The 15,957-nt window shown below is 60.1% G+C and overlaps 1 protein-coding gene across 1 annotated transcript in view; it reads left to right on the forward strand.

The window, feature by feature from the left end:
• Positions 1-14,987, forward strand: part of CACNA1I (calcium voltage-gated channel subunit alpha1 I) — an 83,261-nt gene extending 68,274 nt beyond the window's left edge. Inside the window, exons 24-35 of the mRNA XM_039236135.1 lie at positions 236-387; positions 2,070-2,179; positions 2,812-2,945; positions 3,788-3,858; positions 6,966-7,044; positions 7,642-7,763; positions 8,258-8,596; positions 8,867-9,013; positions 9,374-9,496; positions 11,106-11,271; positions 13,028-13,227; positions 14,120-14,987. Of these exons, the coding sequence (XP_039092066.1) occupies positions 236-387; positions 2,070-2,179; positions 2,812-2,945; positions 3,788-3,858; positions 6,966-7,044; positions 7,642-7,763; positions 8,258-8,596; positions 8,867-9,013; positions 9,374-9,496; positions 11,106-11,271; positions 13,028-13,227; positions 14,120-14,743 (2,267 nt within the window). The 3' untranslated portion in view covers positions 14,744-14,987. The remainder of the gene's footprint in view (positions 1-235; positions 388-2,069; positions 2,180-2,811; positions 2,946-3,787; positions 3,859-6,965; positions 7,045-7,641; positions 7,764-8,257; positions 8,597-8,866; positions 9,014-9,373; positions 9,497-11,105; positions 11,272-13,027; positions 13,228-14,119) is intronic.
• Positions 14,988-15,957: the final 970 nt, after the last annotated feature.

Raw genomic sequence — 15,957 nt, forward strand, 5'->3', positions numbered from 1 at the left:
GGAGCCCGGGAGCCCCAGCGTGCCCCGTGGGCATGTTTGGGGTAGATGGGGACAGTCACGTCCTGCCTTCTCCCACCTCTACCCCTTTTCCTTGTGGCCCCCTGGCTGGGCGGAGGAGACCCGAGTCTGACTCTCAAGGCCTGGGGTGTTCTGACATCTCTCCCCTTGCTTCCTCCCTCCCCTTTGCTGTCCCTTCCCTGCTGCCTGGGCCCCAACCCCCTGCGTCCCCCTGCAGAGGCCCAGCGTCTGCCCTACTATGCCACCTACTGTCCCACCCGGCTGCTCATCCACTCCATGTGTACCAGCCACTACCTGGACATCTTCATCACCTTCATCATCTGCCTCAATGTGGTCACTATGTCCCTGGAGCACTACAATCAGCCCACGGTGAGCCCCAGCCCCAGCCCCAGCCTGAGGTCACATGGGAGGGTTGGGTCCTCAGCAGGACCCAGGGCCAGGGTGAGGCAGGAGGGGCTGAGCAGCACCCCCATTCGGGGCCCTGTGCCCAGGAAGCTCATGGCTTGGTGCGACAAATGAGAGAAAGGGAAACGTCACTTGTTCCTCGGGAGCGGGGAGGTGACATTTGGGCCCAGCCTTGAACATGAGTAGCAGTGGCAGCTGTGTATTCAGTGTGTCAGACACACTACACATGTTGACTTTAATGCTCACAGCAGCCCAAGATGGGGGAGGGGCCTTTCTCTGTATTTTATAGATGAAGAGCCCTGAGGCTCAGAAGAAACGTGCTACCCAAATAACTCAGCCTGTAAGTAGCAGAGCCAGGATTGGAACTTAGGTTTGCATTCAAGGCCTGCTCCATGGCCTCCGCTACTACATGGGCATGTGGAGCCTGGGGGAGGGGCATTGCAGGTGGCAGGGAGGCAAACACTGGCATGGGAGAGGATGACCCATTCCCAGCTGGTTCCCAGCCGTGTTTGTGAGGGACATGTGAGTACCACGTAAGGGCAAGGGCATTCTCAAAGCCTCAACTTATTTGGAGCTGGGGGGTAGGGAATGAAGGGTGAAGCAGAGCCTCTGTGTGAGGAATTCATATCTTACTTTAAATGACAGGAAAGGAATATTATAAATGCAGGAAAAAGGAAGGCATCCATTGGCAGAATGAAGAGTACTTGTAGGACTTGCAAATTAACATGAAGAAGTAGAATGATAATACCAAGTATTTGTTATGGGCCCAGCCCTGGGCTATTACCTCATTTAATGTGTGCAGTAACTTTTTGAGGTGGGTACTATTATCATCCCTCATTTAGGGATTTGGAAACTAAATCCCAGAAGGATCCAGTGACTTGCCCAAGGTCACATAGTAAATAGGTAATGTGTGCCAGGCCAGGATTCATCCGTAAGCAGTTTGGTTCTTAACCATGACCCTTAACCGTTATGTCATACTGCCTCCAAAGAGGGTAACTGGACCAGACCAGCAGAAATAAAGAAGAAATAACAGTATAAAACAAATAGTGCATATTAATTAAACTGGAGGGAATAAAAGGAGATATATAAACCATTTCAGTAAATGTGAATGGACTAAATTCTCTCCTTAATAGGCACAGACTTTATTTTTTTTTTTTTTATTTCAAGGAGAGAGAGAGACAACGTGAGCAGGGGAGGGTCAGAGAGAGAGGGAGTCACAGACTGAAACAGGCTCCAGGCTCTGAGCTGGCAGTCAGCACAGAGCCCGACGCAGGGCTCGAACCCACGAACCGTGAGATCATGACCTAAGCGAAAGTCAGACGCTTAACCGACTAAGCCACCCAGGCGCCCCGAGACTTTATTTTTAAGTTAATTTGTTTATTTTGAGAGAGCAGCATGAGTTGGGGGGGAGGGGTTGCAGAGAGAGAGAGGGAGTCAGAATCCCAAGCACGTTCCGAGCTGTCCGCACACGGCGCCTGGCTCGGGGCTCCCTCTCACAAACGGCGAGATTATGACCCGAGCTGAAATCAGGAGTCAGATGTTTAACCAACTGAGCCGCCCAGGTGCCCCAAGGCAGACACTTTCTAAGTGGAAGAAGGTGGCAGCAGGCCATGGGGTCTGGATCACACTCTTCTTTGCCCCCATAGTCCCTGGAGACAGCCCTCAAGTATTGCAACTACATGTTCACCACTGTGTTTGTGCTGGAGGCTGTGCTGAAGCTGGTGGCGTTTGGGCTGAGGCGCTTCTTTAAGGACCGGTGAGCAGCTCGGCTGGGCTGGGGCTGCAGGATGGGGAAGCAGTCCTGACCCCTGGGGAGCAGCCAGAGGAGGGGAACCAGTAAGTGTCTGAGCACTGATGGCCGACGGCCCCCAGGTGCGCCTGCAGCCCTGAACAGGAAGCAATTTTGGCCCCACCTGCTGGATGGGGGGCATTCTCCCAAGTCTCTTCAGCTCATCTCTCATGGGTTCTCCACAACCCACAGTCAGAGCGGGGCATACCTCACCGTACTGCTTCTTTCCGGAGGGAACAAATGAGGTTCATAGAAGTTGATGGATTAGCCCAAGGCCACTCGGAGGAAGCATCTGGCTCAAGATTCAGATCTAGAAGTCATAGCTCATTCCTCCTTCCCGGCAGGAGGCCAGAGATGTTTATTTAGCCTGGTCATCCTCTTGCTTGAGGGATTAGAGGCTGTGGTGGGCAGAGAGGGAGCCAGACCCAGTGGGGTCTGGTGGGGCTGGTACACATCCCCCCGCCCCTCCCCCACTTCCGCGGGGGCCGCAGCAGGAGGGTGGAGAGCTGGGGAGCTCCTCCTCCCAACCCAGGCGTATCTAAACCAGAGTGCCCCTCACCCTGCCTCCCACTCCCGCCCTTCTCCGCCCGGCTGAGCAGGTGGAACCAGCTGGACCTGGCCATTGTGCTGCTGTCGGTCATGGGCATCACGCTGGAGGAGATTGAGATCAACGCGGCCCTGCCCATCAACCCCACCATCATCCGCATCATGCGGGTTTTGCGCATCGCTCGGGGTGAGGGGCGGGGGAGACGGGGTCGGGACAGGCCAGGGCAGGGTGGGACTCCCAGGACGGGGTTGGGGACGGGCGGGGGGGGGGGGCGTGCGGGCTGAGCACACACCAGACACACACTTGCCCCCTGTGTGTACACACGCATCCTTGTCCACAGACAGCTCACTGCACCCCCACCTGCTCACAACACCGTGACCCATGCAGACCAGCCTCAGGCTGGGATGAAAGGAGCCCAGGGCAGCTGGGAAGATACCAGGATGCAGTTCTAGCTCCTCGCGGGCGTGTGTCCCGCACTGGCTGGGACACCCAGTCCTCACTGCTTCTTGAAACCCTCGCTTCCGCCAGCAGCCCCCGCACCTCACCCCTACACGTCTTTCAAAAACCTCCTGCCTCAGCACTGGCCCGGGTGCCTCTTGCTCTTCTACCTGCGACAGCTCGTTGCCTCCAGGGTCCGAGGTGGGGGAGGGGTGCAGAGAAATTGGGAGCGTCACCCACACTGGAGCCCTCTTTAGCCAGAGGGCAGGGAGAAATGCGGGGTCCCCTTGGTCACGTTTGCCTCATCTCGGTGAATTAAGTGCTCGTTGCCACACTTTGTTCCCACTGTGCGTGCCCTCCTTCTCCTGGACGTTTTCACGCCGACGTCCACTCCTTGTGCACGCGTATGTGTGTGCACACCCTCATTCAGCGGGACCCACGTTCTTCCGGCGTGGCATCGCAGAGCTGTCCCCTTTGCTCACGTGCTCCTCTGCTTTTCGCCCTGCCTCCTCATTTACACACGTGCACACATGCACACGCACATCGCCACTGGCCCGGGCTGAGTGGGCCGGCCTGGGTCTCGCCCGCAGTGCTGAAGCTGTTGAAGATGGCCACGGGGATGCGGGCCCTGCTGGACACGGTGGTGCAAGCTCTGCCCCAGGTAAGAGCCACTCCTCCCGGCAGCCCGCCTGGCTCTCACTGGTGTCACCCGGTCTCTACTTCCTTCTCCTCCAGCCTGCCCAGAGCCAGGGCAGAATCCTGTCTCCCGAGAAGCAGTTTGAGGGAGAGGCTGTGAGAGATGGAAAGGGCCCCTTCTGCCTCTGTCTTCCTGACTTCGGGTGCTTGCCAAGGCCTGCTCTGTTCCTGGCCCTGAGCTGGGCTCTCAGGGCCCATAGTTTGCCCTCAGGAGTGGGAAGGACAGACTTTGTGAGAAGGACAGATTCCTCAGGACAATGTAGGGAGGCCTACAGTGTGGTGGGAGAGAGGGGTCGGGTCCTGATGCTCCTTGGGGAAATCAGGGAAGGTGTCAGGGGACTTAGAGCTTGACCTTGTAGGGTGGCTTGGCAGAAGGAGGTGGCGATGTGAATGGGGGAGGTTCAGATGTGACATTTTTGGAGGGGACATCATGAGACCCTGACCTGGGTGGAAACCCTAGGACGTAGGCAAGCTCCCCCACCCCCATCCCACTGGTCAGTGGAAGGGAGATAAGATCAGGGCCACACAGGGTATCTTTCATCCTCCGGGGAATTCTGCAGTCCCAGCCCTGCCCCCATCCCCCGCTGTCCCTCCCCTCAGGGTGACCTCTGCTCTGAGGTGAGCCTTGTGCACATTTATTTATTCATTGTGACTCATCTAGTCTTCAGGAATTTTAGGTGTTTTAAAGGGCATGAATACTGCACAATAAAAATGAGGGTGAAAGATTAACCACCCTGGAAAGGTGGAAGGAAAGCTAATTCTCTCAAGGACCTGGGCTAAGGATGCTAGCGAGTTCCATTCTCATTTGGTGTGAGCATCCCAGCAGCCTGCTTACAAAGGGAAAGCCACCCGGTCTCATTCCGGGTCTGGATGGAAAGCAAAAAGTGGCTGGGTGTGCACTCAAAAAGACGTAGTTTTTCTTAACAGGAAATGCCTTCAGAGGAGTTTGGCACATGGGAGATGAGGCTGAGCTGAGCTGGGGAAGGGGCGCAGATGGGAGGTGGGTTGGTGCCCTGACTCAAGCCACCTTGCCTGATGTCAAGGCCCAGTGATCTGTGAGCCCCGGGGCATGTGACTTAACTTCTCATGTCTCAGTTTCCTTGCCTGTGAAATGGGAATAATAAGGTGCTTATCTTGAGGCATGGCATGAGGTTTAAAACGATTAAAGCTGACAAAGCAATACTCAGGATTTGTGCTATAGGGGGTGCCCTGTAAGCGTTTGCTAGGGATGGGGGTGGAGAGTGTGCGCCCCCAACCTCCCTGGCTTCCTTCTGCCTTCCTCCTGCCCCTTTCCCGTGCCCTGACCCCTAGACAACCCTGAGCTTGCACGGGGCGCACAGAGGTGCCCAGGAGGTCCCAGCTTCAAGGAGGAAACACGACAGTAATCAGAATTACATCAGCACCTTATGAGATATGCATGCCAAGTACCACGGAGCACGGGGGACTTACCCCTCATAATCTATGAGCTGTCATATGGACGTGGTGCCTTTCCTCCTCCATTCTATATAAAATGGTATGAAAATGACACTTCCCACCAAACCCTGCCCAAGGCAGAGGGAGGAGGCAGTAAGGAAGGCTTCTCAGAGGAGATGCCTTGTGACCTGGGCTTTGAGGGGTAGGCCAGAGGCATTTCCCCGGCAAAGACAGAGGGAGGGTTCTCTCAGCAGAGGGAACAGACTCTGCAAATGGAGTCTGATTTCTATGCGGCTGGAGGCTGGGGTTGGAAGGTTAGTCTGGGAAGGAGTCCAGGGGGCTAGGTCACAAAGGGCTTTGATGCCAAGACAGCAAACTTGGGCTTTATCCTGTGGGCAGTGGGCATCTTGAGAGGTTCTGGACAAGGGAGGCCTCGAGCAGAGCTGCCTCTTAGAAGGTTGCTCTGCTGACCGTGAGGTGAGTGGGTTGCAGGAGAGGCTGGAGGCAGGGAGGCCAGTAAGGAGGCTGCCGCTCAGGGAGCTCAGGGAGGTGCTGGGGGTGGGGGGGGGGATTGATGGGGAAGGTGAGGTCTGCCCTGGTTCGGAAGCGCTGCTCACCTGGGTCTGTGTAGGGAGGGAGGCTGACCTGAGGACCAGGACCATGCCCAGGCCCTTGCTTCGCAGCTGCTAAGAGGTGCTTGTACTATTAATGAACAGAGCATCTTTTAATTAGCCAGACACAATTGGTGGGATTGTAGAACAGCTAAGAAGGAAATCCTCCTCTGGGGCGGTTTGTGGCTGACATGGTTTAACCTTTAGCAATTAATGCAAACCCCCTTCTGATTCTGTTCACGCAGGCCTTCTGAGGGCTCTAGGAAGTATTTCATTTTTAGGGCAAGAATATGTCCGAGCCTTATCTTAACCATTGCATGAGTTAAAGGCGGTCTCCAGCATATGGATAGATTTGACATAGGTTTGCAACCTGGGACGTTTTGTTCCCACAGGAGCTGTGGGATAGGGGTGGCTGGGTTTGCAGGAAGCTTCTGGGGCTCACAATCCTGCATGAAACTCCCGTGTTCGCTTCTCTCCACGGCCAGGCCCCGTGCTGGCCTGAGGAGGCAGCTCTGACATAATGCAGCCATGTCCCTGCTCTGAAGGACTTCTCAGACCAGCAGAGGACAGTGACAGGGGTACCCCGGTTACACTCACGCTGTCAGACTGCGTCCTGGTGGAGGGATCCAGGCCGGCTTCGTGGAGGAGGCAGCACTGTTGCTGAGACTTCCCTCCCTCCCTCTCTGCATTCAGGCAGGGGATGTTACCTACCACACACCAGTGTGTGGAGGAGCAGTTGTGAGCCGGCGATAAGCCCGCCGGGTTTGAATCCCAGGCCTACCACTTACTAGCTGGGTGACCTTGGGCAAGTTACTTCACCACTCAGTACGTCTCTTTCTCAAGAATGGTGTAAAACGTAGCTCACAGATGGGTGTTGGAGTAAGTGAGCTGACAGACACGAAGGCCACAGGAAAGGCTGCATGAGCATTTTGTCACTATTCTGTGCCCCACGAGGGCCCTGGCCTCCCCCGGGGGAGGTCACGGCGGGGTGGCAGACATGGGCACCCTGACCCTCAGGCTGGCCCCGCCCTGCCTGCTCTCCCCACAGGTAGGCAATCTGGGCCTTCTCTTCATGCTGCTTTTCTTTATCTACGCCGCCCTGGGGGTGGAGCTCTTTGGGAAGCTGGGTGAGTGAGGCTGGAAGCCGACCTGCGCTGGGGGTGGGGGGGTGGCGGGGAGTGGCTGGAGGAGGGCTCTCGCAGGGCCCGGAGGCTTGAGACACCCGCAGAGTGTCATATCAGGGTCTGTGTTGGGGAGATGCCCCCACGGCAGGCCTGTGGGCGGACAGGTGACCCTCGGCCGTCTACACCCTGCCTTGGGGGTGGGTAGTGGCTTTGGAGAGCTGCTAGCCAGGATCCACCTGCACTCTCTAGGCCTCTGCAGCACAGAGAGCAGAGTGGGCAGGGCGCAGGCCGAGGGACACATAGTCCTTGCCGACCCAGCCCTGCACAGGGTTGGTTTCAGAAAGCGAGCCTTCCTTGGAGGCTGGCCCTCACCCCTGTGTCCTCTCTCTGAGGACCTGATACATGAGTGAGGGGAGGAGCCAGGCTTACCGGAGTGAGCGCCTTCCCTGAGCCTCAGTTTCTCCATCTGCGAGCTGGGCATGGTCCACATGCATTTCCAAGGACTGGGGATTCTGGGACTGGGCTGGGAGGCCCCGGCTCAGGCTGGGCCGGGCAGGGGACTCTGCAGTGACACAGGGCTGACCTCCTCTCTCCTCTTAGTCTGCAATGATGAGAACCCATGCGAAGGCATGAGCCGGCATGCCACCTTCGAGAACTTCGGCATGGCCTTCCTCACACTCTTCCAGGTCTCCACTGGCGATAACTGGAATGGGATCATGAAGGTACCCGTGGGGAAGGAGACGTCAGTATGGGTTCTGGGAGCAGGCCTCCTGACGGCGCTGGCTCCTGGGGCCCTTGCCTGCCCCGTGCCCCACTGCACACGGGAGCGGGCGGCCAGGCACAGCAAATCAGGGGTCCTGCTCGGGGTTCCCAAGCCCAGCGAGGTGGCGACGAGCCCAGACGTGTTCTGTCAGCTCCTAACTGCTGCTCCGGGATTAGTTCTCCGAGTTTAAGGGACACGACTCTGCCCAAGGCCAGGACGTGGTGCCCGTTGCCCAGGGCGGGGGGCTGCAGGCACGGCTCCTCCTGGGTCCAGGCCTGCGGCTGCTCCTCACCCAGTGGAGGCTCCCTGGCTGTGGCCCACAGTCCGGCCTGGGCTGAGCGGGGAGGGGCTCGTGAAAGGGTGGGAATGAGGTCCCGGGTCCTCACTGGCCCTCACCGGGTGCAGGGCGGAGGGGATGAGGTCTCGGGTCCTCACTGGCCCTCACTGGTGCAGGACACGCTGAGGGACTGCACCCACGACGAGCGCAGCTGCCTGAGCAGCCTGCAGTTTGTGTCGCCGCTGTACTTCGTCAGCTTCGTGCTCACGGCCCAGTTTGTGCTCATCAACGTGGTGGTGGCCGTGCTCATGAAGCACCTGGACGACAGCAACAAGGAGGCCCAGGAGGACGCCGAGATGGACGCTGAGCTGGAGCTGGAGATGGCCCACGGCCTGGGTCCCAGCCCGAGGCCGCCCACCAGCTCCCCAGGGGCGCCTGGCCGAGGCCCCGGTGGGCCGGGCGGCGGGGGTGACGCCGAGGGCCGCCTGTGCCGGCGCTGCTACTCTCCGGCCCAGGTGCGCAGGGATGGAGAGGGAGCGAGGGTCGACGAGGGCGGCACCGTGGGGCCGGAGGGGCAGCTGGGCCTCCGAGGCCTCAGGCAGAGACCTCTGTCGTTTTGGGCCCCGGCCTGCTCCACGCCGCCGAAGGGGTGGCCCTGTGACAAGGGGGTCGGACCCAGGCCACGGGCACAGAGAACCGGGAGGGCGGCCGTGCCTCGCCCACCCCGCAGTCCCCGGACCCGGCCGATAATCCCGCCTGTCCCCACCCCGTCCCCGTCCGCCTAGGAGAACCTGTGGCTGGACAGCGTCTCTTTAATCATCAAGGACTCCTTGGAGGGGGAGCTGACCATCATCGACAACCTGTCCGGCTCCATCTTCCATCACTACTCCTCGCCAGCTGGCTGTGAGAAGTGTCACCACGACAAGCAAGAGGTGATGGAAGCCTCAGAGGGAGCCGGCGCCCGCCTGGTGGTGGGGGCAACCCGAGGGGGGAGCTTGGGCCGACCTGGCGGACGCTGGCCGGCTTCAAGGGGCGCTGGGCCTGGGGGCAAGTGGCCGGGCGTCGGCGTTCACAGCCCACGGCAACAAGCCTGCCCTTGGGCTCAGCCTAAGCCTGACGATCGTGTTGACCCCCTGCCCCCTGCCCAGCCTGGCCCCCCTGAGCCTGGTGGCATAGCATCCGTGCTCGGCAGATCTCTGTGCCCCTAACCACCTGCCTGCATCTTTCTGGAAGACTGCTCCTGCCCCGTGCCAGCCCCAGGGACACACTGAGGCTGCCACCTCTCCCTGCAGGTGCAGCTGGCCGAGACCGAGGCCTTCTCCTTGAACTCAGACAAGTCCTCCTCCATCCTGCTGGGTGACGACCTGAGTCTGGAGGGTCCCACAGCCTGCCCGCTCGGCCCCAAAGATGGCAGGGTGAGCGGCCCCAGGGGCATCGTGGGCTAGAGGGGCCTCTGCCTGGCCAGCCAGCATGCCACTTCTTCCCAGCACCCCATTTACACCACGCCTGCTGTATGCTGGGCCCCCATCTCTTGTTGGTCAGATGGGAGCAGTGGGACTCAGAGAGGTGGAGTGGTTTATCTGAAGTCACACAGCAACGGGCCCAGCTAGGACCCCAGTCACGGCATTCAGTGGCCTCAGCCACTGCTTGTTTCTTTGGATATTTTTTATTCATTTAATGGGAGTTGCTCCAAGCAACTCCCATGAGGACAAACTCATGGGGTGGAGGGGTTCCAGGCCGAAGAGAACAGCAGGGAGTTGTACCAGATGTGAGCACCTACTGTATGCCAGACGCTTACACTCAGTTCTTGTTTCCCGGGTCCTTGGTATTGGGGATTGGCCCCGTTTAGCACTGGCATAAATGGGGCCTCTGAGGAGTGAGGCGGCTTGCCCGGGTCACACAGCTGGAGCGGCAGAACAGGGAGGCCAGCCCTGGGGCCGGTCCCCAGCTTCTGCCCCTGAGGTCGGCAGTCTGAGGAGACCTGGAGAGCCGGAAGTTTGTTCGACTCACAAACTCGGGCAGGAGAGGTCTACTGCTGGGCTTGTGACCTCAAGGCAGAGATGCAAGAGGAGCCGCAGAGGGGGAGGGACACTGCCTGGCGTGAGGTAGGGATGCAGTGGCCCTGTCTGTGAGAGCCTCTTTCCCCTAGACTCTCAGGGCAGCCCGGGTTTGGCACCACTGCCCCCAGGGCCGTCATCTGTCAGCTCCACCTTCTAGCTCCCTCCCTGCCCCCTCCAACCCCTCCCTAACAGGGGATTAACTCCTGTAACCCCCTCTCCACCCAGCCCCTTCCTGCCTCTCTGTGCACCTCTGTGTTTCTCTCCCACACAGGATCTTGGGGTCACCATTTTGGGGGCCTGGTTGGGCTTTGGCGAGTGTAGTCTGGTTTTATTCTGGACTCAGGAAGTCATAGGGGGTCCATCGGCCTTGGAAGGGGGCTGAGGCAGCTCCAGAAGAGCTTTCTGGGCCGGGTCACCTTGGCCGCAGGGCTGAGGAAAGGCTGGGGCCTGGGGAGTGCCAGAAGGACTGCGGGGCAGTTTCTGGGTGCCCGAGCCAGGAAGGAGGCGTTACTCTGTCATTTGTGGGTGTGGAAGCGGAGGCTCCGCAAAGGGAAGGGACCTACCCAAGACCAGGCTCACAGGGAGGCCCCTGGAGTGGTCCACCTGTCTTCTGATCCCTTCCCCAACCTGGACTTGACTTCTGCCCTGGGCCCAGGTCTGTACCAGGCACTTGGGTACAGAGACAAAGAAGACCCTTGGGAGCTCAAGGTCAAGAGAGGAATGAGCAGGAAACCATATCCTGCTTGCAACACCAAAGAGGACTTCCTGGAGGTGGGGCCCTTTCATCTGGTTTTTGGAAGATGAAGGTTGTTGGCCAGGTGAAGAGGCGTGGAGAAGGCCATCTCGCTTAGTGAGAGTGGCCCGAGCATAGGGTCATGAAGCAGGGGCGTAAAGGCAGTGGGGGCAGGCTTGGCTTCTGTCCCCTTCTCCACCATCCTGACCCATCTCCCTCCCTTTCCTGCAGGCTGAGCCGGATGCCCCTGAGCCCATGCGTGTGGGAGAGGTGGGCGAATGCTTCTTCCCCTTGTCCAACACGGCTGTCTCATCGGATTCTGAGAACTTCCTCTGGGAGAGGGAGACTGCCCCATCCAACCCCGTCCGGTCCTGGCTGAAACATGAGAGCAGCCGAGGTGAGGGGGGGACGTGGGTCCCCCCAGCTCCCTGCAGCCCCAGTCACCCCCAGCTCCCCGCAGCCTCCCAGTCCCCCCCAGCTCCCCACAGCCTCCCAGTCCCCCCCAGCTCCCCACAGCCCCCCAGTCTCCCCCAGCTTCCCGCAGCCCCCCAGTCCCCCCCAGCTCCCTGCAGCCCTGCAGACCCCCTGAGCTCCCCGCAGACCCCAGTCTCTCCCAGCTCCCCGCAGCCCCCCAGTCCCCCCCAGCTCCCCACAGCCCCAGTCTCCGGCAGCTGCTTCAGAGGGGCCTGGCTGAGTGTTTTCCTCAGTGTCTTTGGCCAGACTAGTATATCGAGTCCAGGAAGAACCAGGTGGGTAACTGACAATAAAAGATAGGACTCTCGGGTCTGATACAACCATGATAAAAGATCAAGAGCCAAATAATACAGCGAGGTGAGTTAGGAATTCTACCAGAAGCCCGGGAGATTCATGCTGAGCTCCTAGGAGCTGTGGTGAAAATGGAAACAGGTCGCACAACGCTCTCATTAAGCGGAAGGAAAGCCACCAAATTATCGCGCTGTTTTTCTAGAGCTGAATTTGAGAGGTGTTTATCCCACAGGCCTTCACAGAAGATGTGGAACAACAGAAGGCCCCATGTCCTCAGTGTCTCTTTTGTAAAATGTCCTGAAATATGTCTTCGGCCCTACCTTCAGCATCCCGTGTATGTGCTTTGGGCTTCTGGCCGGGCTGTGGGCACAAGGCCGGGACTAAGTCCACCTGTTCATTGTTCAGGTTCACCTTCCCCTCCAGTCCCCTTGGAGGGTGATGGGAATCTGGCTCCCCGGCACTGGCTGGAGAGGAGGGCTGAGAGGGACCCCCAAGACCCTGGGCCCACCCCAAGCACTTTTCTGGAAGGCCTGGCATGGACCGCCTTCCAGAAGCTGGGGGTGGAGTGACTTTTCCAAGGACTCTCCCTAAAGCCCAATGGCCTTGATGGTTGAGGTGCCAAGACCCCAGACCCCAGACTTCCAGGCCCAGAAGTCAGGGCACAGGACCCAAGAGCCATTCTGATTGAATGAAACCCCATCCCCTTTAGTTAGCCATTCATTTGTGTATTCCTTAAATAATAAGATGATCTAGAATAGGAACCCCTCCTCCCCACTGCTGGGAGCACTCAAGCTGTCTAGGCACCTTGGCTCGGTCCCGAACTCTGCCTCAGCCCTCCTTTCTCCTCCCCCTCTCCTTCCCCCTCCCCCTCCCCACCCCCAACAGAGCAGACCAGACAGGCGCAGCGTTCTGTCTGCTCTGCCCATCCAGTGCCCACGCTGCCCACGCTGCCTGTCCTTCCAGAGGGGCCCCCAAGTTTGGCTGGACCCCGGGGGTGTCTGGACCCTCGGAGGGCGGCTGATCATAGCAGGCATCTGCTGTGCGCCTGGTGCTGGGCTGGAGCCCCAGAGCTGCCTCTTGTTCTTACAGCCTTCTCTCTAGCCCTTGAAGTAGGCCTATGGTCCCTGTTGCGCAGAGGAAGCAAAGCAGGGGTCCTTGAGCCTGGGTCCATTGGCTTCAAAAGCTTGCCTTTGCCCAGTGCCCAGGAATCACAGGGGCTGGCTCAGTATTTCTTTCTGGCCTTCGCCATGGGGACACCTACTCTCAGAGAGGGAGACTTACTCACCGTTTCACAGTCAGTTTGTTAGGAAGCCCTCTGCCTGTCGGCCTCGAACCCAGCCTCCCAGGACCCACCAGCCTCTCTCCAGCCTCCTCTCCTCCTTCCCCAGTTGCACCCCCGAGTCCCTTCTCCCCGGACGCCTCCAGCCCGCTCCTGCCCATGCCTGCGGAGTTCTTCCACCCTGCTGTGTCTGCCAGCCAGAAGGGCCAGGACAAGGTGGCTGGCACTGGGACCCTCCCCAAGATTGCCCTGCAGGGCTCCTGGGCGTCCTTGAGGTCGCCGAGTGTCAACTGCACCCTCCTCCGGCAGGTACGGGCACCTCCCTCGCTCCCGGACCTCCCAGAGCTCTCCTGCCAGGGAACGTCTGAGTGTGACCTTGACGTTCAGATGGAGATGGAGGGGCAAATCTGGGGGATGGGAGGTCTGGCCTGTACAGTATTAGCCAGAGCCACCCCCTGGGCAGGTAGAGGGCACAGAGCAGAAAGGCTGTGTGGGTACCAGGGCTCAGGGTACCGGCTGGCACAGCACGCTGGCAGCAGAGCTGGGCCCGCTGCTGACCCCAGCTGTGTGCCAGGCTCTGGGCTAGGCTGGGAGGCTGCAGCAGGCAACAGAATACGAAGCCCCTGTCCCGTGGCTCCCGGTGTACCGCTCAGTGCATGTCACAGGGGCCTGAGAGGGGAGGCGGTAAGCCAAAATAAATGCATAAAAAGCAGCCGATTTGAGAGTGATACATGCTAGAGAATGTTGCATCGGAAGGGGCTCTGGGCGGGGGTGGGGTGGGGGGAGCATTTCAAGGCTCTGGGGAGGCAGTGAGGGGTGAGCGATGTGGGGGGAAGAGATTTCCAGGCAGCAGTGGCTGGGGGTGGGGGTTGGGGGCGGAGGGAGGGCAAGGGGGAGATTGGTGGGAAGAAAGGTCCCAGAGGGGTGGGGTGTGACTGATGTGACTGCATTTGAGTAAAGTGACACTGGTTCCCAGCTGCGTGCGAACCGGGGAGCCCTGTGGGGCAGGAGCCCAGTCAGAGGCCTCATGAAGCACAGAGACTGTGGGGTCCCGGGTGGGGGAGGGGTTACTCAGAAGGGGGTTCCTGAGGGTTGGGAGGAGCTGAAAGTGCCTGTCAATGGGATGTGCAGGCTGCCAGGGGGCAGGGCTGGGGGGACACCGCGCCCTCCCCCCCCCCCAGCCCCTGTTGCTTCCCTGCAGGCCACGGGGAGTGACACGTCGCTGGAGGCCAGCCGCAGCAGCTCGGCCGGCAGCCTGCAGACCACGCTGGAGGACAGCCTGACCCTGAGCGACAGTCCCCGGCGCGCCCTCGGGCCGCCCGCCCCCGCGCTGGGCCCGCGGGCCGGCCTGTCGCCCGCCGCCCGCCGCCGCCTCAGCCTGCGGGGCCGGGGCCTGTTCTCCCTGCGCGGGCTGCGGGCGCACCAGCGCAGCCACAGCAGCGGCGGCTCCACCAGCCCCGGCTGCACCCACCACGACTCCATGGACCCCTCGGACGAGGAGGGCGCGGGCGGCCGGGGCGGCGCGGGCGGCGGGGGCGCGGGCAGCGAGCACTCGGAGACCCTCAGCAGCCTGTCGCTCACGTCCCTCTTCGGGCCGCCGCCCCCGCCCCCTGGGCTCACGCCCGCCCGCAGGTTCAGCAGCACCAGCAGCCTGGCCGCCGGCCCCGGCCGCCCGCGCGCCGCCTCCCGGGCCCGCGGCCTGGCCCGGAGCCCCTCCTGGGCCGCGGACCGCAGCAAGGACGCGCCGGGCCCCGCGGGGCCCGGGCCGCAGCCGTCCCCGGGAGAGCTGCAGCCGGGGGACGCCGCGAGCAAGAGGAAGAGATGAAGGCTGCAGGGGCCCCGCCGGACGCCCCGTCTCACCTTCTTTTACCTCAGGAGCCAGGGGCCAGGCAGCAATACTTCGGCCACAACCTGGGGGTCGCGCAGGGGCCGGCCAGCGCCAGGCGGCCAAGAGGGTGGGCTTGAGCAGGGTCTGGGTTAGCCGAGGCCCGGCCGTGGCCCCAGCCGTGGCCCAGCTGTGGTCCTTCCCGTGCATATACATAATATATATATGCATATATATAGAGAGAGACAGACATATATATTTATTTATTTTTTTTACCGAGAGCTTATGATTTCCAGAAAGTGCTAAAGTTGGGGGTGGGGGGGTGAGGTGCGGGCCGGCGCCCAGACAGGGCTTTTGCCTGATGCTTAGGACCCAGGCCAAACCTACCCCAGGGAGATGGTCGGGCTGTTGGGTTCGCCAAGCCTTTTGGTATTTCCCCTGGGTTGGGAGTAGCTTGAGAGACGCTCTCAGGCCTCTGAAGTTCCCCTGTCCGGGGAGACGGCCTGGAAGAAGAGGTGAAATTCAGGGTGCATTGTTTTTTCCCTTTAAAGAAGAGACGCCGCTAAGATCCTCCCCCCACATATGGGGGTGTCCGTCTTGTTCTTGACCGTCTAGTTGTTGTGAACAGTCTTTTGTAGATGCCCCAGAGCACACTCTTAGTCAACCTGTTAGACGTCTTTCTTTAGGAAAATCAGGGGTGACTAGTCGTAATTTCTTAGGGCAGGGGTGGGGGTGGAGGGCAGCTCCAAGGTTGGGCAGGGGGCTCAGCCAGTGGGCATTTCCAGGGGTGGGGGTCTGCCATGGCTTTACCCCCAGGAAGGCCGGGGGCGGGCGTGGAGGCTGCAGGAGAGAGGAAGGCGAATGGGTATGACGCAGGCCACGAGGTGCTTGGAGGTCAAGAATATGTGCCTGGTCTGTGCTGGTCAGGGTGCCCTGCGGGCCCCCTGGGCTCAGTCAGTGGCAGTTACTCACTACCTTTTACCCTCCAGGTGGGCCCTGGGGCATGGTCATTCTGAGAGGTCCTGCTTCCCGCTGACCCCCTGAGCAGCTCTGCCCCCCTCCTGTGGAGTTCAGGGAGAAGCAGACCAGATAGGACTCTCAGCAGGGTGGGGGCACCTGCCTAGCCTTGGGACGAGCCCCATCCCTGTCCCCACCACTTTCCCAGGCTGCAGATCAGGTTTCACCTAGCAGAGCTTCCCAAATGGGTTCGCAGA

The sequence above is a fragment of the Hyaena hyaena genome, unplaced genomic scaffold, assembly GCF_003009895.1.
Source record: "Hyaena hyaena isolate Hyena2069 unplaced genomic scaffold, ASM300989v1 scaffold_4, whole genome shotgun sequence".
In the NCBI taxonomy this organism is placed as follows: domain Eukaryota; kingdom Metazoa; phylum Chordata; class Mammalia; order Carnivora; family Hyaenidae; genus Hyaena; species Hyaena hyaena.